Below are 25403 nucleotides of genomic sequence, written 5' to 3' on the forward strand. Positions count from 1 at the left end.
GTGCACGTGGTGGGGGGGCAGAGAGGGAGAGAGAATTCCAAGCAGCCTCTGCACAATCAAGAGTCTGTTGCCTACCTGACTGAGCCACCCAGGCACCCCCCTTTTTAAATTTTATTTATTTAGGGGCGCCTGGGTGGCTCAGTCAGTTAAGCATCCTACTTCAGCTCAAGTCATGGTCTCGCAGTCCGTGAGTTCGAGCCCCGCATCGGGCTCTGTGCTGACAGCTCAGAGCCTGGAGCCTGTTTCAGATTCTGTGTCTCCCTCTTTCTCTCTCCTCCCCCGCTCATGCTCTGTCTCTCTCTTCTCAAAAATAAATAAACGTTAAAAAATTTTTTTTAAATAAATTTTATTTATTTAAAAATAATTTTTAATGGTTATTTTTGAGAGAGAGAGAGAGAGAGAGAGAGACAGACAGACAGACAGACAGACAACATAAACAGGGGAGGGGCAGAGAGAGAGGGAGACACAGAGTCCAAAGCAGGCTCCAGGCTCCGAGCTGTCAGCACAGAGCCCAGAGCAGGGCTTGAACTCACAAACCGTGAGATCATGACCTAAGCTGAAGTCGGATGCTCAACCGACTGAGCCACCCAGGCCCGCACACCACCCCCCCTCCTCATTTTTTAAAGTAAGCTCTACTGCCCAATGTGGAGCTTGAATGACCTTGAGATTAAGAGTCACATGCTCTACTGACTGAGCCAGCCAGGCACCCCTCATTGATGTATTTTTTGTTCACTAAGCATAGAGCACAGTGTCTGACACAAAACAGGTGATCAATAAAAATTCGCTGAATGAAGTTTAGGGAAACTCTTGTTGTAATTTTCTGTATACGTATGTATGTACTAGGTTATGGTATAAAATAGAATTTCTTATTGAGGATGGTAGTCAAGAGAGTTTGAATATATGACTTCTAAAGTCCTTTCTAAATGTGAGCACTTATAAATTTCTATATGCAGCTAGTAAATCTCCACTATATCTTTTGGGAGATGGCGAAGTTCACAGCCTACTTTCCACAGCACAGCATTGCTTATTGAAACCAAAACACCAAAAAAAGCTATCTTGTCTGTTCTATAACAGTAGGTTAGGGAAAACTGGAAATAGCAAGAACTGCTGAATGCTCCAAAATGTAAAAAATCTGAACTTAATCCTTCCATGAAAAAGAGATAGAAATTGAGAGAAAATGACAAAAGAGAACATTTTCTAGACCAACATTTCCCTGGGTAAAGCTTTCATTCACTTACTGAAGAAGCAAAGAGGAGTGAAGAAAGATATCGCTCAAAGTCTCTGCGGTAGAGATCGTGACCTGAATGGACTTCGGGAGCAAAGACCACTTCTGAAATACATATGATTTCCACTCATCCACAGGCAGATCCATCCTACTTTAGGTCTATAAAATGAATAAGAAAATAAAGGATTCAGATTTCTACAAATGCACAATCCTAGAAAAATCAAGATTTCACTCAAGCAAATGGGAAACAACCAAATCAATTCTTGTGGTCTTTTTCTGTACTTTACATGCTGAGGATCTATATTCTCTCACACTGAACATCCTTTTATTCAGAAATATTTATTGAAGGCCTACTTTGTTCCACAAAGGACGCTTGCCTCTTAGACCTTCATCTCCCAAGATGCTCAAGTCAGAAACTGAGACGTCCCAGGTTTTTCTTTCTCTCTCCTCAGCAACTATTAAGTTAACAAATGTTTCTATGTATAGTTCAGTTTTTTTCTTTCAATCCCCAGGTCATTCCTTTAGTTCAAGTCCTCACCATCTCTTGTCTGGTGTAACTAGTTTCCATGCCCTCAGTCCCCTACCCGGCTTTCTAAATTCAATTCATCCTTCATATTGAGACAGATGTCCATCCTCTGCCTTAAATTAATCAATGTTCCTCCAAGCATTTAGGGAAGCCCAGTACAAATCCTTCACTATTTGACCTGGGGCTTGTTTTCTTCCTTTTTTTTTTTTTTCAAAATTTATTTATTTAGGGGCGCCTGGGTGGCGCAGTCTGTTAAGCGTCCGACTTCAGCCAGGTCACGATCTCGTGGTCCGGGAGTTCGAGCCCCGCGTCAGGCTCTGGGCTGAGGGCTCAGAGCCTGGAGCCTGTTTCCGATTCTGTGTCTCCCTCTCTCTCTGCCCCTCCCCCGTTCATGCTCTGTCTCTCTCTGTCCCAAAAATAAAAATAAACGCTGAAAAAAAATTTTTTTAATTTTATTTATTTATTTTGAAAGAGCGAGGAGGCGAGGGACAGAGACTCCCAAGCAGGTTCAATACTGTCAGCGAGGCGCTTGACAAACGGTTTGAACTCACCAACTGTGAGATAGATCGTGACCTGGGCCAAAATCAAGAGTCAGATGCTTAACTGACTGAGCCACCCAGGCACCCCTACCCCTGGCTCATTTTCTAATGCCTAAGTCATCTTCCTCTGTAACCCACTATCCTGAGCTACTTAAAGCTATCCCCAGCTTGCCAGGCTATTCACCTCTCTAGTTTGTGCATAGTCTTCGCATTCATCCAGGCGCATCCTTATCCTCACTTACAGTCCACCTGACAAACCTGCACACACCCTTCAGGGCTCAGTTTGAATGGCACCTCCTTTGGGAAGCCTTCCCTGATTTTCCATCTGTGATCGCAGCACACTTCGTGTCTCTCCTGAGGCCCATATCATGTCTACTTGGAGTGAGGACCCCTCACTGTGGTAACTCCCTGGACAGACCATACTCTCCTCTGAGGGCAGGGACTGGATTCTATTTACCTTCGGAGATCCCCACTGTGCCAAGCTCAAGGTCTAGCACCGGCGGGAGCTCCGCCCTGGGTTGAGAAAGTAGTCTAGTTACTGCTTGACTATGGTCAGCAGCAGGGTTATCAGGGAACAGCTCTCTCTTCCAGTCGGCCCGCCAAAGGCCGAGCCAGGCTTTCCACCGAGAAGCCTCTCGGCAAGCTTCCGGAACTGCACCCCGGGCCCTTGGTTAGCGCTCGCGTCATCCTCCGCGCGCCCCGCGGCCCAGGCCCCGCCCCTAGGCCGCATTGGGAGACTAGGTCCTGAACCAGTGCTCAGGCGTGTCACGTGGGCTGCTCGCAGCTCCTCGGCCAACGCGGTGGCTGCTCCGCCCTTAAGCCCGCCTCCGTGCCCTGCGCATGTCGGAAAGCGGGGGTGGTGCCTGTAGCTCCTTGGCCCAATAGCTTTGGAGCGCGCGGGGCCCCGGGAGTGAAACAGGGGCTGCGGAGGATCCGGAGCGCGGGAGTTGGTGCGGCGAAGGCATGGTGGGCCACCTGAGCGAGGGGGCCATTGCGGTGAGGAGACGCCTGCGGGCCAGCGGGCCGCGGGGTAGCTGTGGGCCCTGGCCGTGTCGGGGTGGAGAAGGAGAGAGAGGCTGGAGGCTATGGGGAGAGAACGCGGGAGAAGATAACGGGGGTGGGACAGGAAACCGTCGGGTGACTCCCTAAAATCATCACCCTCTCTTCGAAGGAGTTTTCCTGTCCTCTTTTAAATATGCCCGTGTTTTTTGTACTTAAGAAAACGAAGCAAAATGAACTTGTTTGTCCTCCATCTCCCTCCTTTGGCTAGTCTCTGTCTCCGCCCCTCCCCTTGTCCACAGCAAACTTCTCGAGAGTTGTCGTTTCAGCACACCTCGGGTTAACCCATTAACAGACTCCAATCCTTCGTTCCCTTCGATCGCTATAGAAAGAACGCTGGCTGAAGTTAACAGTGCCTCCTCGTCGTTAAATTCAACAGCCACTTTTGAGTTTTCAACTTAACCAACAGAGTTCTCAGCAGCGTTTGAGTGTGTTGAGCATTACTTCTTAACTTAGTTTCGGCTTTTTTGGCTTGGCTTGCCCGATCTTTCCTCGTCTTGTTTGCAGGTCCCTCATTGTAGGTTGTTTACTCAAGGTTATGTTCTAGGCCCTCTTCTACCAAGACATACCATTACCATCTGTATGTCAGTTGCACACAAGTGTCTTTGTCCGGAACCACCTTTAAAAATTTTTTGTTTATTTATTTTTGAGAGACAGAACGCTAGCGGGAGAGGGGCAGAGAGGGAGGGAGACAGAGAATCCCAAGTAGGCTCTGGGCTGTCAGCACAGAGCCCTGTGCAGGGCTCATGCAGGGCCTGGACTTAACAAGTTGTGAGTTGTGACTTAACGAAGAGTAAGTTGCCTAACAGAGCCACCCGGGCACCTCTGGAGCCACCTTTATCTAAAAGACAAACCTCTATTTTCTGTCTGCCCACCCGATACCTCAAAGAGATTTTAAATTCAACATATCCCAAAGTAGATCCATTATTTTAGTAAGTTGGGGCCTCTTGGTGTTCCCTATAGGGATGAATGGCACCATTATCCACTAAGGTATGCTAGCCCGAAATTGTGGAATCATTCTTCTTGCAGACTCCCATCACTTTACATGTCCAGTCCATCACCAAATTTGGTTTTACCTCCACACATTTCTCTTAAATACATCTGCTTCTCTTTCATCCACTCCGGCATCATCATTTCTTGCCTGGACTACTCACTTCCACCCAGTGTACCCCCCCCCCCTCCCCACCATGGCATATTCCCTCTTGTTCTTGCTTCCTTTCCAGCTTTTAAAAGTTTTTTTTTAAATTTTAATTCTAGTGTAGTTAACATACTTCTGTTAGTTTTAGGTGTACAATATAGTGATTCAACAATTCTATACATTACTCAGTGCTCATCATGATAAGTGCACTGTTAATCCCCATCACCTATTTCCCCCATCCCCCCACCACCTCCTCTCTGGTAACCGTCAGTTCTCTATAATTAAGAGCCCGTTTCTTGGTTTGTCTCTCTCTCTCTCTTTCTCTTTGTTTCATTTGCTCATTTGTTTTGTTTCTTAAGTTCTACATGAGTGAAATCGTATGGTATTTGTCTTTCTCTGACTGACTTATTTCGCCTAGCATTATACCGTCTAGCTCCATCCATGTTGTTGCAGATGGCAAGATTTCATTCTTTTTTATGGCTGAATAATATTCCATCATATATATACATACCGTATCTTCTTTATCCATTCATTTACCAATGGACACTTGGGCTGTTTCCATAATTTGACCATTGTAAATAATGCTGCAGTAAACATGGGGTTCATATATCCTTTTGAATTAGTGTTTTCATATTTTTTGGGTAACTACCCAGTAGTGCCATTACTGGATCCTAAGGTAGTTCTATTTAAACTTTTTGAGGAACCTCCATACTGTTTTCCATAGTGGCTGCAGCAGTTTGCATTCCCACCAACAGTGCATGAGGATTCCTTTCTCACCTTATCCTCAAACAGGTGTGAGGTGATATCTCATTGTGGTTTTGATTTGCATTAACCTGATGATGAGTAATACTAAGCATTTTTGCACGTTGGCCATCTGTATGTCTTCCTTGGAGAAACGTCTGTCCATATCTTCTGCCCATTTTTAAATTGGATTATTTGGGTTTTGGTGTTGAGTTGTATCAGTTTTTTATATACTTTGGATACTAAGCCTTTATTGGATGTCATTTGCAAATATCTTCTCCAGTTCAGTAGGTTGCCTTTTAGTTTTGTTGTTTCCTTAGCTGGGCAGGAACTTTTTGTTTTGATATAGTCCCAATAGTTTATTTTTGCTTTTCTTTCTCTTGCCTCATGAGACATAGCCAGCAAGATGTTGCTATGGCCTATGTCACAGAAAATATTATTTTAAAGTACCTGTGGGTTTTTTTAAAGTTTATTTATTTATTTTGAGAGAGGGAGAGAGGGAGAATGAGCGGGGGAGGGGAAGAGAGAGAGAGAGGGAGACAGAGGATCTGAAGTCTCTGAGCTGACAGCAGAGAGCCCAACGTGGGGCTTGAACTCATAGACCGGGAGATCATGACCTGAGCTGAAGTTGGACCCTTGACTGACCGAGCCACCCAGGTGCCCCTATTTATTTACTTTTGAGAGGGAGGGAGAGAGATAGAACCAGTGGGGGAGGGGGAGATGGGGCAGGGGACACAGAAGATCTGAAGTGGGCTCTATGCCGACAGCAGAGAGCCTGATGCAGGGCTCAGACTCACAGACCATGAGATCATGACCTGAGCTGAAGTCAGATGCTTAACCAACTGAGCCACCCAGATGCCCCAAGAAGAAAAATTATTTTATTACAGTCTATTTATTTATTTATTTATTTATTTATTTAGAGGGGCGCCTGGGTGGCGCAGTCGGTTAAGCGTCCGACTTCAGCCAGGTCACGATCTTGCGGTCCGTGAGTTCGAGCGCCGCGTCGGGCTCTGGGCTGATGGCTCAGAGCCTGGAGCCTGTTTCCGATTCTGTGTCTCCCTCTCTCTCTCTGCCCCACGCCCGTTCATGCTCTGCCTCTCTCTGTCCCAAAAATAAATAAACGTTGAAAAAAAATTTTTATTTATTTATTTAGAGAGAGTGTGCACTTATGTATGAACTGGAGAGGGGCAGAGAGATCCGGAGAAAGAATACCAAGCAGGCTCCCTGCTGTCAGTGCAGAGCCTGATGTGGGACTTGAACTCACAAACTGAGATCATGACCTAAGCTGAAATCAAGAGTCAGACGCTTAACTGACTGAGCCACCCAGGTAACCCAGCAAAAAAAATTTTTGTGTTTGTGGTGACTGAGTGTGGAGCACCTTTGTGAACTCTGATTATCAGCTAAAGCAAGTAGTATCATTTTCGTTCAAAAGACACAGGCCCAAAGGGTAAGCAACTGACACATAAATAGGAGAGACATTTGGGGCAAGAGCTAACATCATAAAAGAAGAGATTATGCATGTAACTACTGTGGTAAACAGGATAAATAGCATTTGTATCTTTTTTTAAAAAAAAATTTTTTTTTCAACGTTTATTTATTTTTGGGACAGAGAGAGACAGAGCATGAACGGGGGAGGGGCAGAGAGAGAGGGAGACACAGAATCTGAAACAGGCTCCAGGCTCTGAGCCATCAGCCCAGAGCCCGACGCGGGGCTCAAACTCGCGGACCGCGGGATCGTGACCTGGCTGAAGTCGGACGCTTAACCGACTGCGCCACCCAGGCGCCCCAGCATTTGTATCTTAAGTTACTGGGTAATATAAGGAAAGAAGAAGGGAACTAATATTTTTGCCATTTCCATTGTGCCAGATACTTTATGTATAATAGTCAGTACTTACAGTAACCCCATGAGGTAGATTTTTATAATTACCTGCATCTGCACTGAAATTAAAGTGCAGAGAGGTTAAATAATTTGTCAATGGGGTGAAGATTTGGATGGATGTGCCCTTGACTACTACATTCTGTTGGTTTGTAGTTTTTTAAATTTAAGTACAATTGATACACAATATTCTATTAGTTTCAGGTGTTCATCTTAGTGATTTGGTATTTTTATAGGTTAAGAACTATGATCTCTATGATAAATCTGGTTACTGTCTGTCACCATACAAAGTTATTACATTGTTACTAAATTCCCTGTGTTGTACATTACATCCCCATGACCCTTTTTTCTTTTTTTAAATCTGGAAGCCTGAACCTCTTAATCCTCTTCACAAATTTCACCCACAGCCCCAATCATTCCTCACTCTTGTAATCAATAGTTTGTTCCCTGTTTCTGTCTGTTTCTATTTTGTATTTTATAGATTCAACATGTAAGTGACATCATGTTATTTGTCTTCTCTGTCAGGCTTATTTCATTTAGCATAATATTGTCTAGGTCTAATCATGTTGTCACAAATGGCAAAATTTCTTTCTTTTTTATGGTTGAGTAATATTCCTGTGTGTGTGTGTGTGTGTGTGTGTGTGTGTGTGTGTGTGTGTGTCTATATCTGTATCTTTGTTCATCTGTTTATGGACATGTGGTTTCCTTCCTTATCTTTGCTATTGTAAATAATGCTTTTTGAACATAATGGTGCATATGTCTTTTTGAATTGGTATTTTTATTTTCTTCAGGTACCTACCCAGAAGTGGAATTGCTGGGTCATATGGTAGTTTGATTTTTATTTTTTTGATGGGCCTCCACACTGTTTTCTGTTGTGACTGCACCAATTTACATTCCCCACCAACAGTGTACCAGAGTTCCCTTTAGTCCACATCTTTGCCAACACTTCATATTTTTTGTGTTTTTGATAGTAGCCAATCTGTGATTTTGATTTGCATTCCCATGATGATTAGTGATGTTGAGGATCCTATGTATCTGTTGGCCATCTCTGTGTCTTTGGGAAAGTGTCTATTCTAAAGTCTTTTGCCCATTTTTTAATTGGGTTGTTGCTTTGTATTTTTTTTAATGTTTTTAAAATTTATTTTGAGAGATACAGACACACAGACACACACAGCGGGAGGGTGGGGGGTTGGGTGGAGAGAGAGAATCCCAAGCAGGCTCCAACCCAGCATGGAGCCCAGTGTGAGGTTGGATCCTGCAAACTGCGAGATCATGACCTGAGCCAGAATCAAAGAGTTGGATTATCAACATACTGAGCCAAGGTGTCCCGAGGCAATTTTATTTTAAATGTACATATCATGTTATATGTCCTAGAAGATTTAATCTTATATGCACTATTTATGATGACACAAATTAAACAGTAATATGTTAGTATATGCATGTGGTTTTCATTATTTTTTAAAATTTACATCCAAGTTAGCATATAGTGCAAACATGATTTCAGGAGTAGATTACAGGGATTCATCCCCTATGTATAACACCCAGTGCTCATCTCAACAAGTGTCTTCCTTAATGCCCCTTGCCCATTTAGCCCATCCCCCAACCCCTCCAGCAACCTTTAGTTTGTTCTTTGTATTTAAGAGTCTCTTATGTTTTGTCCCCCTTCTTGTTTTTATATTATTTTTGCTTCCCTTCCCTTATGTTCATCTGTTGTTTTTTTTTTAATGTTTATTTATATTCAAGAGAGAGACAGAGTGAGTGTGGGGGAGGGAGAGATAGAGAGAGAGGGAGACACAGAATCCAAAGCAGGCTCCAGGCTCCAGGCTCCAAGCTGTCAACACAGGGCCTGATGCAGCGCTCGAACTCACAAACTGTGAGATCATGACCTGAGCTGAAGTCGGACGCTTAACCGACTGAGCCACCTGGGTGCCCCTCATCTGTTTTGTATCTTAAATTCCATATGAATGAAGTCATGATATTTGTCTTTTTCTGACTAATTTTGCTTAGCATAATACCCTCTAGTTCCATCCACATAGTTGCAAATGGCAAGATTTTGTTCTTTTTGATTGCTGGGTAATACTCCATTGTATATATATACCACATCATCTTTATCAAAATTCTTCTGTCGATGGACATTGGGCTCTTTCCATACTTTGTTGTCGATAGCACTACTATAAACATTGGGGTGCATGTGCCCCTTCAAAACAGCATACCTGTATCCCTGGGATAAATACCTACTAGTGCAATTGCTGGGTCGTGGGGTAATTCTATTTTTAAATTTTTGAGGCACCTCCATACTGTTTTCCAGAGTGACTGCACCAGTTTGCATTCCCACCAGCAGTGGAAAAGAGATCCTCTTTCTCTGCATCCTCGCCAACATCTGTTGTTGCCTGAGTTGTTAATGTGAACCATTCTGACAGGTGTGAGGTGGTATCTTATTGCGGTTTTAATTTGTATTTCCCTCATAATGAGTGATATTGAACCTTTTTTCATGTGTTAGCCGTCTGGATGTCTTCTTTGGAGAAGTGTCTATTCATGTCTTTTGCCCATTTCTTCACTGGATTATATGTGTTTTGGGTGTTGAGTTTGGTAAGTTCTTTATAGGTTCTGGATACTAACCCTTTATCTGATATGTCGTTTGCAAATATCTTCTCCTATTCTGGTGGTTGCCTTTTAGTTTTGCTGATTGTTTCCTTCGCTGTGCAGAAGCTTTTTATTTTGATGAGGTCCCAGTACATTTTTGCTTTTGTTTCCCTTGCCTCTGGAGACGTGTTGAGTAAGAAGTTGCTGTGGCCAAGATCAAAGAGGTTTTTGCTTGCTTTCTCCTTGAGGATTTTGATGGCTTCCTGTCTTACATTTGTCTTTCATCTATTTTGAGTTTATTTTTGTGTATGGTTTAAGAAAGTGGTCCAGGTTCATTTTTCTGCATGTTGCTGTCCAGTTTTCCCAGCACCATTTGCTGAAGAGACTGTATTCCATTGTATATTCTTCCCTGTTTTGTGAAAGATCAGTTGGCCATACATTTGTGGGTCCATTTCTGGGTTCTGTATTCTGTTCTATTGATCTGAGTGTCTGTTTTTGTGCCAGTTTCATACTGTCTTGATGATTACAGCTTTGTAATACATCTTGAAGTCTGGGATTATGATGCCTCCAGCTTTGGTTTTCTTTTTCAGGATTGATTTGGCTATTTGGGGTCTTTTTTGGTTCCATACAAATTTTAGGATTGTTTGTTCTAGCTCTGTGAAGAATGCTGGTGTTATTTTGATAGCGATTGCATTGAACGTGTAGATTGCTTTGGGCAGCATTGACATTTTAACAATATTTTTTCTTCCAATCAGTGAGCATGAAATATTTTCCATTTTTTGGTATCTTCAATTTCTTTCATAAACTTTCTATAGTTTTCACAGTGTGTAGATTTTTCTCCTCTTTGGTTAGGTTTATTCCTAGGTATTTTTGTTGTTTTTGGTGTAATTGTAAATGGGATCAATTCCTTGATTTCTCTTTCTGCTGCTTCATTATTAGTGTATAGAAATGCAACCGATTTCTCTGCATTGATTTTATATCCTGCAACTTTGCTGAATTCATGGATCAGTTCTGGCAATTTTTTGGTGGAATCTTTGGGTTTTCCACATAGGGTATCATGTCTTCTGTGAAGGTGAAAGTTTGACTTCCTCCTGGCCGATTTGGATGCCTTTTATTTCTTTGTGTTGTCTGACTGCTGAGGCCAGGACTTCGAATACTGTGTTGAATAACAGTGGCAAGAGTGGACATCCCTGTCATGTTCCTGACCTTAGGGGGAAAGCTCTCAGTTTTTCCCTATGGAGGATAATATTAGTGGTGGGTTTTTTGTATATGGCTTTTATGATCTTGAGGTATGATCCTTCTATCCCTACTTTCTTAAGGGTTTTTATTAAGAAAGGATGCTGTATTTTGTCAAATGCTTTCTCTTTATCTACTGAGAGGATCATGTGGTTCCTGTCCTTTCTTTTATTAATGTGATGTATCACATTGATTGATTTGCAGATATTGAACCAGCCCTGAGTCCCAGGTATAAATCCCACTTGATCGTGGTGAATAATTCTTTTAATGTGTTGTTGGATCTGGCTGGCTAGTACCTTGTTGAGGATTTTTGCATCCCTGTTCATCAGGGAAATTTTTCTGTAGTTCTCCTTTTTAGTGGGGTCTTTGTCTGGTTTTGGAATCAGGTAATGCTGGCCTCATGGAATGAGTTTGGAAGTTTTCCTTCCATTTCTATTTTCTGGAGCAGCTTCAAAAGAATAGGTCTTACCTTTCTTTACATGGTTGATGGAATTCCCCTGGAAAGCTATCTGGCCCTGGACTCTTGTTTATTTGGGAGATTTTTGATTACTAATTCAGTTCAGATTTGCGATTTCTTCCTGTTTCAGTTTTGGTAGTTTATATGTTTCTAGGAATTTGTCCATTTCTTCCAGATTGCTCAATTTATTGGCATATAATTGCTTATAATATTCTCATATTATTGTTTGTCTTTCTGCCGTGTTGTGATCTCTCCTCTTTCATTCTTGATTTTATTTATTTGGGTCCTTTCCTTTTTCTTTTTGATCAAACTGGCTAGGGTTTATCAATTTTGTGAATTCTTTCAAAGAACCAGCTCCTGGTTTCATTGATCTATTCTATATTTTTGGTTTTGATATCATTGATTTCTGCTCTAATCTTTACTATTTCCTGTCTTCTGCTGGCTTTGGGTTTTATTTGCTGTTCTTTTTCCAGCTCTTTAAGATGTAAAATTAGATTGTATACCTGAGACCTTTATTCTTTTTTAGGAAGGCCTGGATTGCTGTATACCTCCCTCTTATGACTGCCTTTGCTGCGTCCCAGAGGTTTTGGGCTGCGGTGTTACCATTTTCATTGTCTTCCATGTACTTCTTAATTTCCTCTTTAACTTCTTGGCTAACCCATTCATTATTTAGTAGGATGTTCTTTAATCTCCAAGTATTTGTTGTCTTTCCGAATTTTTTATTGTGGTTGATTTTGAGTTTCATAGCATTGTGGTCTGGAAATATGCATGGTATGATCTCAATCTTTTTGTACTTGTTAAGGGCTGATTTGTGTCCCAGTATGTGATCTGTTCTGGAGAATATTCCGTGTGCACTCAAGAAGAATGCATATTCTACTGCTTTAGGATGAAATGTTCTGAATATATCTGTTAAGTCCATCTGGTCCGGTGTGTCATTCAGAGCCATTGTTTCCTTGTTGATTTTCTGCTTATATGATCTGTCCATTGCTATAAGTGGGGTGTTGAAGTCCCCTATTATTATGGTATTATTGTCAATGAGTTTATGTTTCTGATTCATTGGTTTATATATTTGGGAGTTCCATGTTGGGGGCATAAATGTTTGTAGTTGTTAGATCTTCTTGGTGGATAGACTCCTTAATTGTAATGTAATGCCCTTCTTCATCTCTTGTTACAGTCTTTATTTTAAAATCTAGATTGTCTGATACAAGTATGGCTATTTGGCTTTCTTTTGGCAACCATTAGTATGATAGATGGTTCTCCATCTGAAGATACTTTTTTTTTCTTTTTTTTCTTTTTTCTTTTAATTTTCTTTTTTATTTTTTTAAAATTTACATCCAAATTCGTTAGCATGTAGTGCAACAGTGATTTCAGGAGTAGATTCCTTAGTGCCCCTTTGAAGATACTTTCAATCTGGAGGTGTCTTTAGGTCTAAAATGGGTTTCTTGTAAACAATATAGAGATGGATCTTGTTTTCTTATCCATTCTGTTACTTTTGATTGGAGCATTTAGTGCATTGGCATTTACAGTGAGTACTGAAAGATAGGAATTTGCTGCCATTGTGTTGCCTGTGGAGTTGGGAGTTTCTGGTGGTGTTCTCTGGTCCTTTCTAGTCTTTGTTGCTTTTGGTCCTTTTTGTTTTGTTTCATCTTTTCTCCCCTCAGAGAGTCCTCCTGGAAATTTCTTGCAGAGCTGGTTTAGTGGTCACAAACTCCTTTAGTGTTTGTTTGTCTGGGAAACTCTTTATCTCTCCTATTTTGAATGACAGCCTTGCTGGATAGAGAATTCTTGGCTGCGTATTTTTCCAATTCAGCACGTTGAATATATCCTGCCATTCCTTTCTGGCCTGCCAACTTTTTGTGGATAGGTCTGCTGCGAACCTGATCTGTCTTCCCTTATAGGTTAAGGACTTTTTTTCCCTTGCCACTTTCGTAATTCTTTCCTTGCCTGTGTGTTTTACGAATTTGACTATGATATGCCTTGTTGATGGTTGGTTTTGTTGAATCTAAATGGTAGTTCTCTGTATCTCCTGGATTTTTGATGTCTGTCTCTTTCCCCAGGTTGGGAAAGTTTTCTGCTATGATTTCATGCATGTGGTTTTTAAATGAATTAGAACAGGAAGGTGTTTGATGAAATTATTGATGTTTGGCCCCACCCTGCCCCAGTTCTGTTCCCTAGAAACTTTTAAAAATTCAAACTGTATTGAAATTCAGTGTGATTTACACACCATAGAACTGTGATATTGATATGTATAATAAATATATATAACAAAGCTCAAGATGTGTGCAGTTTGACAAGCTTTGGCAAATTCCCCATCTCGTAATGCCAACCTAGGCAAACCAGAGTTTTAACTTCTGTTTTTTATCTTTATAGGTTAGTTTTAACTATCCTACAAATTTTTTTTTTAGTGTTTATTTTTGAGAGACAGAGTGTGAGCAGGGGAGGGGCAGAGAGAGAGGGAGACACAGAATCCAAAGCAGGCTGCAGTCTCTGAACTGTCAGCACAGAGTCTGATGCGGGGCTCAAACTCGTGAGCTGAAGTCGGATGCTTAACCAACTGAGCCACCCAGGCACCCCTAGTTTTAACTGTTCTATTTTTTTTTTTTTTAAGTTTATTCATTTTTGAGAGAGACAGAGCAAGCAGGGAAGGGGCAGAGAGAGAGAATCTCAAGCAGGCTCTGCACTGTCAGCACAGAGCCCAATGCGGGGATCAAACCCACGAAATGCAAGACCATGACCTGAACCAAAACCAAGAGTCGGACGCCTAACTGACTGAGCCACCCAGGTGCCCCTTGACTATTCTAAAACTTCATATAAACGTGTGTCTGGCTTCTTTGTCTAGCAAAATGTTTTTTGAGATTTATCCATGTTGTTTCAATAGTTTGAGCCTTTTTTTGCCTTTTATTGTGAATAATCAATTTGTTTAATTTACCTGTTGTTAAACATTTGGGTTATTTTCTTTTTTTGGCCATTACGAACGAAGATGCTGTGAACATTCACATACAAATCTTTTTGTAGAAATATATTTTTATTTCTCTGGGATAAATACTTAGGAATGTAATTGCTGAGTTACGTGTTCAGTGAATGTTCATAAGAAATTGCTAGACTTCTCTAAATCGATTGTGAGAATTCTAGTTGCTCCATATCTTTGCCAACACTTAATTTTGTCAGTCTTTTTAAGTTTAACCATCCTAGTGAATGTGTAGTTTTATTTTGTAGTGGAATATAGATCTGTGTTTTTTCTCTTAGAACGACTTTGTTTTTTTCTGTCTGGTAAACCTAATGACATAAAATGAGTTCAAAAGTGTTCTCTTCTATTTCTTGACAGTTTATGCAAGATTAGTATTTTTTTTCTTTATTAAAAAATATATATTTATTTATTTTGAGAGAGAGAGAGAGCACACGAGCAGGGGAGGGGCAGAGAGAGAGAGAATCCCAAGCAGGTTCTGTGCTGTCAGCCCAGAGTCTGATGTGGGGCTTGATCTCAAGAACCATGAGATCGTGACCTGAGCCAAAATCAAGAGCTTGGTGCTTAATTGACTGAGCCACCCAGGAAACCTCCCCCCACTTTTTTTTTTAGTAGGCTGTGTGCCAAACATGGGGTTTCAGCTCATGACCCTGAGATCAAGACCAGAGCTGAGATCAAATTGGATGCTTAACCCACTGAACTACCCATACGCCCCCTCCGTTGGAATATTTTAAATTATAAAATCAGGTTTTTTTTAATGGACATGGTACTGTCTAGATTCTCTGCATTTTGTATGTCAGTTTTGATAATTTGTGTTTTTCAAGGGACTTAGCCATTTTATCTTTTTCATAAAGTTGTTCCTAATATTCCATTATCTTTTGTATATATGATCTAATGTATATGATATATAGTGATGCATTTTTCATTTCTGATATTGAGAATATTTGTTTCTTTTTCTTGGCCAGACTAGCTAGAGGTTTATCAATTTTATTGATATTTTCAAAGAACCAGCTTTTAGTTCAATTGTTTTTTCCTGTTGTTTATCCATTTTCTATTTTGTTGATTTTTTGCTCTTTTATTATTTCCTTCCTTCTGTGTGCTTGAGTTTAGTTTATTCTTTTCTGGCTTCTTCTGGTAGAAGGTTATATAATTGATTTTGGATATTTTTCTTCTCTAAGCATTAAAGCTGTAATTTTCCCTTTTAGCATTACTCTAGCAAATCCTATAAGTTTAGATAGATTGTATTTTCATTTTCATTCTGTTAATAATACTTTCTAATTTCTCTTGTGATTTCTTTCTCAATAGATGGGTTATTAAAGAAGTTCATTGTTCACGGGGCACCTGGCTGGCTCAGTAGGTAGAGCATGCGACTCTTGATCTCGGGGGTTGTGATTTTGAGCCCCACGTTGGATTTAAAAAAAATAGAAGTTTACTGCTTAGTTCCCAAGTATTTGGAAATTTTGTAGATATCCTATTGTTAGGATTTTTAGTTTCATTCCGGTGTGGTCAGATAACGTGCTCTCTGAATTCAGTCTTTTAACATTCATTGAGACTTGTTATATTGCCCAACTTATGGAACCTTGATGAAAATGTTCCAGGGGCACTTAAAAAGAATGTTTATTCTGCAATTGTTAGATGATCTAATTAGGTCAAGTTGGTTAATAGTTTAATCTTTTATGTTCTTCTACATATTTTTTTTTTATCTCTTTGCTTTTTCCATCCTGAGGGAAGGAAGTTGAGACCACCAATTATAATGATGGACTTGTCTATTTCTCTTAACTCTGTAGATTTTTGCTTCATGTCTTTTGAAACTTTGTTATTAGGTGTATATATTTATCATTGTTGTGCCTTCTTCAGGAATCAACCCCATTATTAGGAAATGTCCTTTTTTATCCCTGGTAATATTCTTTGTCCTGAAGCCTTCTTTGCCTGCCAGTAATGATGCAGCTTTTTCCAGTGTTTAATTTTTAACCTGTGTCTTTATATTTGAAGTGCAGTTCTTGTAGACAGCAGATAGTTGGATCTTATTCATTTTGACAATTTTTGCCTTTTACTTGGAGTACTTGAACCATTTGTACTTAGTATAGTTACATGTTTGGGTGTAAGTTTTTTGTTTTGTTACTTGTTTTCTCTTTGTCCCATCTGTTGGTTGTTGTTGTTTTGTTGTTTAGCTTTTCCTGACTTGTGGATTATTTGAGTATTTTTTTATGATTTGAATTGATTTCCACTATTGATTTATGAGCTATACTTTTTTTTAAGGAGTGCTTTAGAGCAGTTCATCTTAGTTTGGACAAACCATTACAAAACACTTTTTTTTTTTCTTCAAGTTCTGTTGTTCTAAGTATTTGCTTCACCAAATGTGGGGCTTGAACTCACAACGCCGCGATCAAGAGTCACATGCTCTTCCAACTGAGTCAGTCAGGCGCCCCTATTACAAAATACTTTAGACTGGATGGTGTAGACAACAGATTGGTTTCTCACAACTCCAGAGGTTGGGAAACCCAAGATTGAGGTGTCAGCAGATTCATTTCTGGGTGAGGGCTGTGTTTCTGGCTTGCAGCTACCATCTCACCATGTGCCCACATGACCTCTTCTTTGTATATGGGAAGAGAGAGCTCTGGTGTCTCTCTCCTTTTTTTTTTTTTTATGTCTGTTTATTTTGAGAGAGAGAGAGAGAGAGAGAGCATGTGTGTGCGTGCAAGCTGAGGGGGGCAGAGAGAGAGGGAGAGAAACCCAAGCAGACTCTGTGCTGACACCCCTGCTGCCATGCCCAAATGACTGAGCCACCCAGGTGCCCCAAGGTGTCTCTTCTTCTAAGGGCATGAATTCCAATGTGGGGGCTCCACCTTCATGACCTTATTAAAACAAATTACCTCCAAAGGCCCCACCTTCTAATGTCATCACATTGGGGGTTTGGGCTTCAACATATGAATTTGGGGAGGTGGGACACAAATAGTCTAAAACATGGTGGTTCTCTTCTTGTTTTTTTATAATTTATTTTTTATTTCTTCATTTTATTTATTTTGAGAAACAGAGACAGAGCACAAGTAGGGGAGGGGCAGAGAGAGGGAGAGAATCCCAAGTGGGCTCTGCACTATCATTGCAGAGCCCTATGAGGGATTCGATCCCACAAACCTTGAGATCGTGACTTCAGCCAAAATCGAGAGTCAGATGCTTAACTGACTGAGCCACCCAGGAGCCCCCTCTCTCTTTTTTAATTGAAGTATGGTTGATACACAATGTTATATTAATGTTTTAGGTGTACAGCACAGCAATTGGACAAGTCTCCATGTTATGCTGTACTCACCATTGAATGTTTTGATCTTAGAATACTTTTCTTTGATTTTTTAATGTTTAGCGTGCACAAGCGCGACGGGGGGGTGGGGGGCAGAGAGAGGAGGGGACAGAGGATCTGAAGCGGGCTCCTGCAGGGCTCTAACTCAGTGAACTGCGAGATCATGACCTGAGCAGAAGTCAGATGCATAACTGACTGAGCCACCTAAGTGCCCGTCACTTTATTTATTTTTTGAGAAAAGATTTACTCGGTTCCAAAGTTTGAATAACCAGTTTGTCATTTGGCCTTTCAAGTAAAAATGATGTTCCGAGAAAAAAGTGGCTAGTTCAACTCACAGCTCAAACAGTTGCACAAGTGGTGACAGCCAGTACTCCAGTATGTGGCAGAAGTACTTTTTGCCTACTTCCCATGTTGTTCCACGGAATATTTAAAATTTTTTATAAAGAATATGGAGTTGTTTTGGCAGGTTGTTGATTGATTGACTTGCAAATCAGCTGATCCCTTGGAGATTGGAATGGGTCCAGAATAGCTTTTACTTTGGGTCTAGTTTAGTCCTGTTTCTGAAGCATGACCTTTCTGGGGTTTCTACTGAAAGCAGCAGGTGTTTATTGAGTTTTCTCCACTCAGGCTGGTGAGAGCTCAGCTGTGTTCTAGCCTGTGTGAGCTCCACTCATTTTTCAGTTTATAGCTAATACTTAATCTTTGCCTGGCCATGTGGAGTCTCATTTTGTGTATCCATAACTTAGAAGTCAGCCAGAGACTCCTGGGAACCCCTGTGTGGGTTATTGAGGCTCTAACTCTGTGTAGCTTGTCATTTCTGGCATTCTGCATCCACGAAATCCAACTAAGTTGCCTCCCTGAACTCTGTGCTCAGTAGGACTGCCACGTTCTTCTTGGGTGTCCTCTCCACGCTGTGATCCAAGAGTGCCTCCATGCAGAAAGCCAGGAGGATTGTAGTGTTCCCCTCATTCGTTTCTCTTTTTTCAGGGACCACAGTCTTGCTCTGCCTGTTGTCCAGTATTTGAAAGGTTTATGTATTTTTGTCCAGTTTTTTCATTAGTGGTGCTGTTTATTTCAGCATGGGCAAGAGCAGAGGTCAGAGAACCAGTATTCACTGCTGTTGGTTTTTTTCTGATGATTACCTTTATTTATTTTTTTAAATTTCTTAAACGGATTTTTTACTTTTTTATTTATAAGTAGGCTTCAGGGCCAATGTGGGGCTCAAACTCACGACCCTGAGCTCAAGAATTGCATGTTCCACCGACTGAGCCAGCCAGGGATCCCTCTGATGGTTACCTTTAAATGGTGGCTTTTTAAAAACAAACTAAAAACCTGATTGGTGGTCTGTTTTTTGTAGATACTATTTTCATAATTGCTAATAGAGACATGAGATTTATTTATTTATTTATTTATTTTTTCAACGTTTATTTATTTTTGGGACAGAGAGAGACAGAGCATGAACGGGGGAGGGTCAGAGAGAGAGGGAGACACAGAATCGAAAACAGGCTCCAGGCTCTGAGCCATCAGCCCAGAGCCCGACGCGGGGCTCGAACCCACGGACCGCGAGATCGTGACCTGGCTGAAGTCGGACGCTTAACCGACTGCGCCACCCAGGCGCCCCAGAGACATGAGATTTAAAATCCAAACGGTTTTGGGTGCTTAGGTGGCTCAGTCAGTTGAGCGTCCGACTCTTGATCTTAGCTTAGGTCTTGATCTCAGAATTGTGAATTCAAGTCCCCCATTAGGCTCTGTCTGGGCATGAAGCTTACTTAAAAAAAAAATGCAAAAGATATAAAAATTGGATTCAGTGTGAGGTCTGCCTCCCACCTACGGCCCTACTCGCCAGTTCTCTCAAAAGAGGCAACCAATGTTACATACACATCTCTTTAAGGCTGCATAATATTATTTTAAAGATTTCCCATACTTACCTAATTATTATTTTTTTTATTTTTCCATTTATTTACTTATTTTTGAGAGACAGAGAGGGAAGTGGGGGATGGGCAGAGAGAGAAGGAGACACAGAATCCGAAGCAGGCTCCAGGCTATCAGCACAGAGCCCGACACAGGGCTCGAACTCACAAACTGTGAGATCACGACCTGAGCTGAAGTCAGACGCGCACTCAGGCGCCCCTCTAATTGTCTATTAATGGGCCCTATAGGCAAATTAATGTGCTGTTCTGAATAATGAGCACAAATGTGATGCCTGTATTTTGGATGCAGTAATTGTATTCTTGTTAAGCCAAGTATTGCACTTTTATGCTTTTATGATTTTATCCAAGTGATAAAACTTTATTAGATTTTCAGATGACATGCTCCAAAAAGTCTCTTTAATAATGTTATCTGTGGTTTATTACAAATACCAAACTGTAAAAATACGTCAGATTTGGTCATAATTTGAATGTAGATCTCATTCTGTGTTTACTCTTTCAGGCCATAATGCAACAGGGAGACACTTCCATAAAACCTGTCCTCCAGGTCATTGTGAGTACCTGTATATGTTTTATGTCAAGCATTTTAAAAACTTCTATGTAATTATACATTATGTTTGATGAAGCATGTGTCAATTTCATGTCCATTTTAGGAAATTCTCTCCCTCATCACAAAAAAATAGGCCTGTCTTGTAGTAACTGCAGGAGAGCAGCTAGGGCTGGGTTTTTTTCTTCTTCAATATAAGTTAGCCAGAGTTAGACTTGGGGGTTTAGATTTGAGCCTTCGCCTTTCTATTCTTGCCATAATTGATGGAGGCTATAGTGCTACACATCATTAGTATTGCCTCCTTACTTTTTTCTTCCTGCCCTGAGGTTTGTCTTTCTTAAATCTGCCTTATATGGGCCTACAATGAATGTGTCTGCTTAAAATTCTTCATTAACCCTATCATTCATTTAAAATTAAAAAAAATTTTTTTTTTAATGTTTGTTTATTTTTGAAAGAGAGAGACAGCGTGTGAGTGGTGGGGGAGGGGCAGAGAGAGAGGGAGACAGAATCTGAAGCAGGCTCCAGGCTCTGAGCTGTCAGCACAGAGCCCGACGCGGGGCTCAGCCATGAGATCATGACCTGAGCCAAAGTCGGACACTCAACCGACTGAGCCACCCAGGCGCCCCCATTTAAGGGTTTTCCAAATTTTTTTTTTAAGTTTATCTATTTATTTTTGAGAGAGGGAGACAGAATGAGCAGGGGAGGGGCAGAGAGAGAGGGAGAGAATCCCAAGCAAGCTGCGCACTCTCAGCATGGAGCCCGATGCAGGGCTTGAACCCACAAACCGTGAGATCATGACCTGAGCCAAAGCCAAGAGTTGGATGCTTGACCAACTGAGCCACCCAAGTACTCCAAAGGTGTTTCAAATTTTAGTGGGAATTTAAAAAATGAATAGAAGCAGGATCCTGGATCATTCTGTGGATTCTGAGTCAGTAGGCCTGGTGATCTCCTTGTGACTCCCAGAGTCGCTGCTGGTCATCATAAGGCTCCGTTTCTGTATTTCACTTCCTGTGGAGAGCAGCTTCTGATTTCCTGTAAGTTGTGATAAATGCCTTGGCTGTGCCCCCATGTCATGTGCACACATCTCTTATATCTCTTTGCCTTTGTCTCCACCACACTTGTAAGCCCCTTCAGGGCAAGGATTTTTTGTTTTTTTTTGTTTTGTATTTTTAACATGTTTTCTACACAGCACCTTGCATTGTTAGGTGCCTTATCATTCTTTTTTTTTTTTTTTAATTGATTTTCAATTAAATTTGAGCTGGGGAGAGAGAACACGAGTATTGGCAACTCATTTTATTCTCATCTGTGTTGTGCTTAATAATGTTAGAGAGAAGCTGGTGGGAAAATCGTCATATCCAAGTTTCTTTTGCTTGGACGTAGGTGTCAGGAGAATGGGCAAGCAGTTCAGTGTTTGCTGAAATAATGACAGACCCACCCTGCTGCCACTTAGAAGTAATTATCTCTGGGGACTGGGGAGACAGTCTGTCTAATGAATCATGTTTTCTATCTTAGAACATCCGTCCCATCACTACAGGGAATAGTCCACCCCGTTATCGACTGCTTATGAGTGATGGATTGAACACTCTCTCCTGTGAGTATGATGTATAAATCCAGGAATTTGTATTTAAATAATAAAAGCACATCCAGCACTTTGGTTGCAATAATTTGGGGCATTTCAGAAGTGTACATTTGCCTGACCGTGCACTTCATTCAGACAGAATTGCAGCCGGCAGAGAGCATTCTAACAATAGACTGGATCTAGTGGAAAGCTGCCACTTGGCTTAATTAATTTTCTCTAACTGGTGCTCTGTTTTCTTTGATTAATTTCCCTCAGGATGATATTGACATTTAGTGAATATAATGGGTTAGCTGTCCTATACTTGCCTTTTTAGGCTTTTATTTCAGTGTTGGAAACTTCACAAGCAAGAAAGACAGTTTTCAGAATATGTGCTTGCTATCTCTAGTCGCAAGGTGAAGAACGTAGAAAAGATTTTTTTAGTCTTCATCATGAAACCTAAATGATGGAAAAAATGATTCTGGGCAATTTAAGAAATTTCTTACATTTCAGAGTAGCAGCAGATGTTTAATGCATAGTAAATCATACTGTTTTTCACTGTGCAGAATCTGAATAGTTTTAGTTTCAGAAACATTCAAGGCATTGTTTTTCTTTGCTAGTCCACGTGTGATCAGTGCTAGTTCAGATTGTTATGACTGAAATGTTGTGGGAACTAAAGAAATCTTTGTGCTTTTCAGCTTTCATGTTGGCAACACAGTTGAACCATCTCGTTGAGGGAGAACAATTGTCTAGCAACTGTATTTGCCAGATTAACCGATTTATTGTTAACACTCTGAAAGATGGAAGGTATGTGGTGGGTTATTTTTGCTTTTTAGAGTTTTCTTTGGTTTTATTGTGTTTTGGAATGGGGACTAATTTTTGAACAGAGAAGTCCTTTGGATACCAAAATTCACTTAGGAATTTCAAAAAGACGATGATGAGCTTCCAGCTAAGAGTTTACAGCTATTGAGATTTGAACTCGGGTGACTAAAACATGGCACCAAAGGGAGAGAAATATGGAAACAAATTGGAAATTTCAAAGCAGGAGATTAAAGCCAAACACAGAAGTCTTATTTCTAATCTCTTCAGAAGCCCTGTTTTTAGCATTCTCTTTTAAAGCATCTTTTAATGAAAAGGGGTCACTTATAAAGAGCAAAAGAGGTGTATTTAATTATGTAACACTGCTCCTTTTCTACAACCTTGAATCTTTCATCGTAAATTATTCAGCCAATACACAGCATGGTGAGGACTTACAGATGCTACACGCTAGAGGTGCAGCGGTGAGCACACTGTTAACCGTTGCTAAAATAGGACCTTTTTGTTGGGGAGAGGCTTTTAAGGTCTTTATTTTCAGTCACAGAACACATGAGAAACAAATATGGCAAGCATTCCCATCTTAAGGGTATGTCAGTGTATGTTACAATAGTATTATCTGTACATTTCCAAGTAACTTTTGCTTTATATTTGTTTGCTATATCATTGTCCTTTTAACTTTCAACTTCTGTTCTTAATCTTGGGTGTCTTTTATAAACAGTGTATACTTTTATTTATTTACTTTTTAATTTTTATTAAAAAATATTAAATGTTTTATTATTTTGAGAGAGAGAGAGAGAGTATGCACAAGCAGGGGAGGGGCAGGGAGAAGGAGAGACAGAATCCCAAGCAGGCTCTGTGCCATCAGCACAGAGCCTGATGTGGGGCTCGAATTCATAAACTGTGAGATCATGACTGCGCCGAGATCAAGAGTCAGACACTTAACCGACTGCACCACCCAGGCGCCCCAGCAGCATATAGTTTTAGAAATCATTAAAAAAAAAAAATTTTTTTTAATGTTTTATTTATTTTTGAGACAGAGAGAGACAGAGCATGAACGGGGAGGGTCAGAGAGAGAGGGAGACACAGAATCTGAAACAGGCTCCAGGCTCTGAGCTGTCAGCACAGAGCCCAACATGGGGCTCGAACTCACGGACCGTGAGATCATGACCTGAGCCGAAGTCAGACGCTCAACCGACTGAGCCACCCAGGCGCCCCTAGAAATCATTTTGAGATTTAGTTGGTGAGTTTATTCTGCTTAACTTATTATTGATTTTTTCTAATTTTTGTGTTTTCACCATGTTTTTGTTTTTTTTTTTAAATTTTTTTTTTCAACGTTTATTTATTTTTGGGACAGAGAGAGACAGAGCATGAACAGGCGAGAGGCAAAGAGAGAGGGAGACACAGAATCGGAAACAGGCTCCAGGCTCTGAGCCATCAGCCCAGAGCCTGATGCGGGGCTCGAACTCACGGACCGCGAGATCGTGACCTGGCTGAAGTCGGACGCTTAACCAACTGCGCCACCCAGGCGCCCCTCACCATGTTTTTTGATTTATTTTTTTCTTGCCTTGGATTGATTGGATTTTTCCTTAATCCTCTTTTTTGCCTCTGCTGGTTTGAGAGACATTCTATTTGTGCTGTGTTTTTGTTTGTTTGGTTTGTTTTGTTTTTTGTGGGTACTCTCACATTTAAAAAAAATCCTGGGGGCACCTGGGTGGCTCAGTCAGTTGAGTGTCCGACTTCAGTTCAGGTCATGATCTCATGGTTCATGTGTTCAAGCCCCGCATCCAGCTCTGTGGTGACAGCTTGCTCGGAGCCTGGAGCCTGCTTTGGATTCTGTGTCTCCTCTCTCTGCCCCTCCCCCGCTCACACTTTGTCTCTCAAAAATAAATGTAAAAAAAAAAAATTTTAAAAATCCATATGTAAATTAACAGAAATTCTAAAATAGGTCAGTATTTTTACCATCCTCTCAAATAAAACAAAGGTCTCAAAATGATCTGTGTTTAGTGTTCAATTTTGTTTTTATTTCTTCTGATTAGCATTCTCTACACAGACAGCCATTACTTATATTTACCCATAGTTTGTTAGCTCCCGTTTGTCTCCATCATACTCCTTCCTTTTTAGTTCAGTTCTCATTTTCCTGAAGAATATCTTTGAGCAGCTCTTATGGAGAAAGTTTGTGAATGATAAAAATCTGTCATCTAAAAATGTCTGTTGCCGGACTCCTGGCTGGCTCACTCGGTAGAATGTGTGACTCTTGATCTCTTTTTTTTTTTTTTTTTTTTAATTTTTTTTTTCAACGTTTTTTATTTATTTTTGGGACAGAGAGAGACAGAGCATGAACGGGGAGGGGCAGAGAGAGAGAGGGAGACACAGAATCAGAAACAGGCTCCAGGCTCTGAGCCATCAGCCCAGAGCCTGACGCGGGGCTCAAACTCACAGACCATGAGATCGTGACCTGGCTGAAGTTGGACGCTTAACCGACTGCGCCACCCAGGTGCCCCATGAACCCCACTTTGAGTGTAGAGATTACTTAAACAAAGAAATAAAATTTAAAAAATAAAAATGTCTGTTTCACTCTCAGTTTAACTAAGTATAGAATTTTAGGTTGACAGTTAACTTAGTTGCTGTTATTATTTTCACCCTGATAGAATTTTGTGTTCTTGTCCTGGTGCTTTGAAAAAAAATTTTTTTTTTAATGTTTATATTCATTTTTGAGACAGAGAGAGACAGAGCATGAGCAGGGGAGGGGCAGAGAGAGAGGGAGACACAGAATCCGAAGCAGGCTACAGGTTCTGAGCTATCATCTCAGAGCCTGACACGGGGCTCGAACCCATGAACCATAAGATCATGACCTGAGCTGAAGTCGAATGCTCAACTGACTGAGCCACCCAGGCGCCCCTTGTCCTGGTGCTTTGTA

The 25403-nt window shown here is 40.9% G+C and overlaps 2 protein-coding genes across 5 annotated transcripts in view; one reads left to right on the forward strand and one right to left on the reverse strand.

The window, feature by feature from the left end:
* Positions 1–2986, reverse strand: part of SMYD4 (SET and MYND domain containing 4) — a 69494-nt gene extending 66508 nt beyond the window's left edge. For 2 of the 4 annotated variants that reach the window (XM_040455500.1, XM_040455499.1), the window contains exons 1-2: positions 2748–2985; positions 1239–1384 (exon numbers count right to left, since the gene is read on the reverse strand). In XM_040455500.1, the coding sequence (XP_040311434.1) occupies positions 1239–1372 (134 nt within the window). In that variant the 5' untranslated portion in view covers positions 1373–1384; positions 2748–2985. Of the gene's footprint in view, positions 1–1238; positions 1385–2747 lie in introns of all 4 variants that reach the window. The other 2 variants (XM_040455498.1, XM_040455497.1) reach the window with 2 other exon arrangements.
* A 145-nt stretch (positions 2987–3131) lies between these two features.
* RPA1 (replication protein A1) overlaps positions 3132–25403 on the forward strand; it is a 75608-nt gene continuing 53336 nt past the window's right edge. The window contains exons 1-4 of the mRNA XM_040455501.1: positions 3132–3286; positions 20071–20121; positions 21628–21706; positions 22369–22477. Coding sequence (XP_040311435.1) covers positions 3254–3286; positions 20071–20121; positions 21628–21706; positions 22369–22477 — 272 coding nt within the window. The 5' untranslated portion in view covers positions 3132–3253. The remainder of the gene's footprint in view (positions 3287–20070; positions 20122–21627; positions 21707–22368; positions 22478–25403) is intronic.

The sequence above is a fragment of the Herpailurus yagouaroundi genome, unplaced genomic scaffold (genome assembly GCF_014898765.1).
Source record: "Herpailurus yagouaroundi ecotype Mexico unplaced genomic scaffold, PumYag 215, whole genome shotgun sequence".
NCBI lineage: Eukaryota > Metazoa > Chordata > Mammalia > Carnivora > Felidae > Herpailurus > Herpailurus yagouaroundi.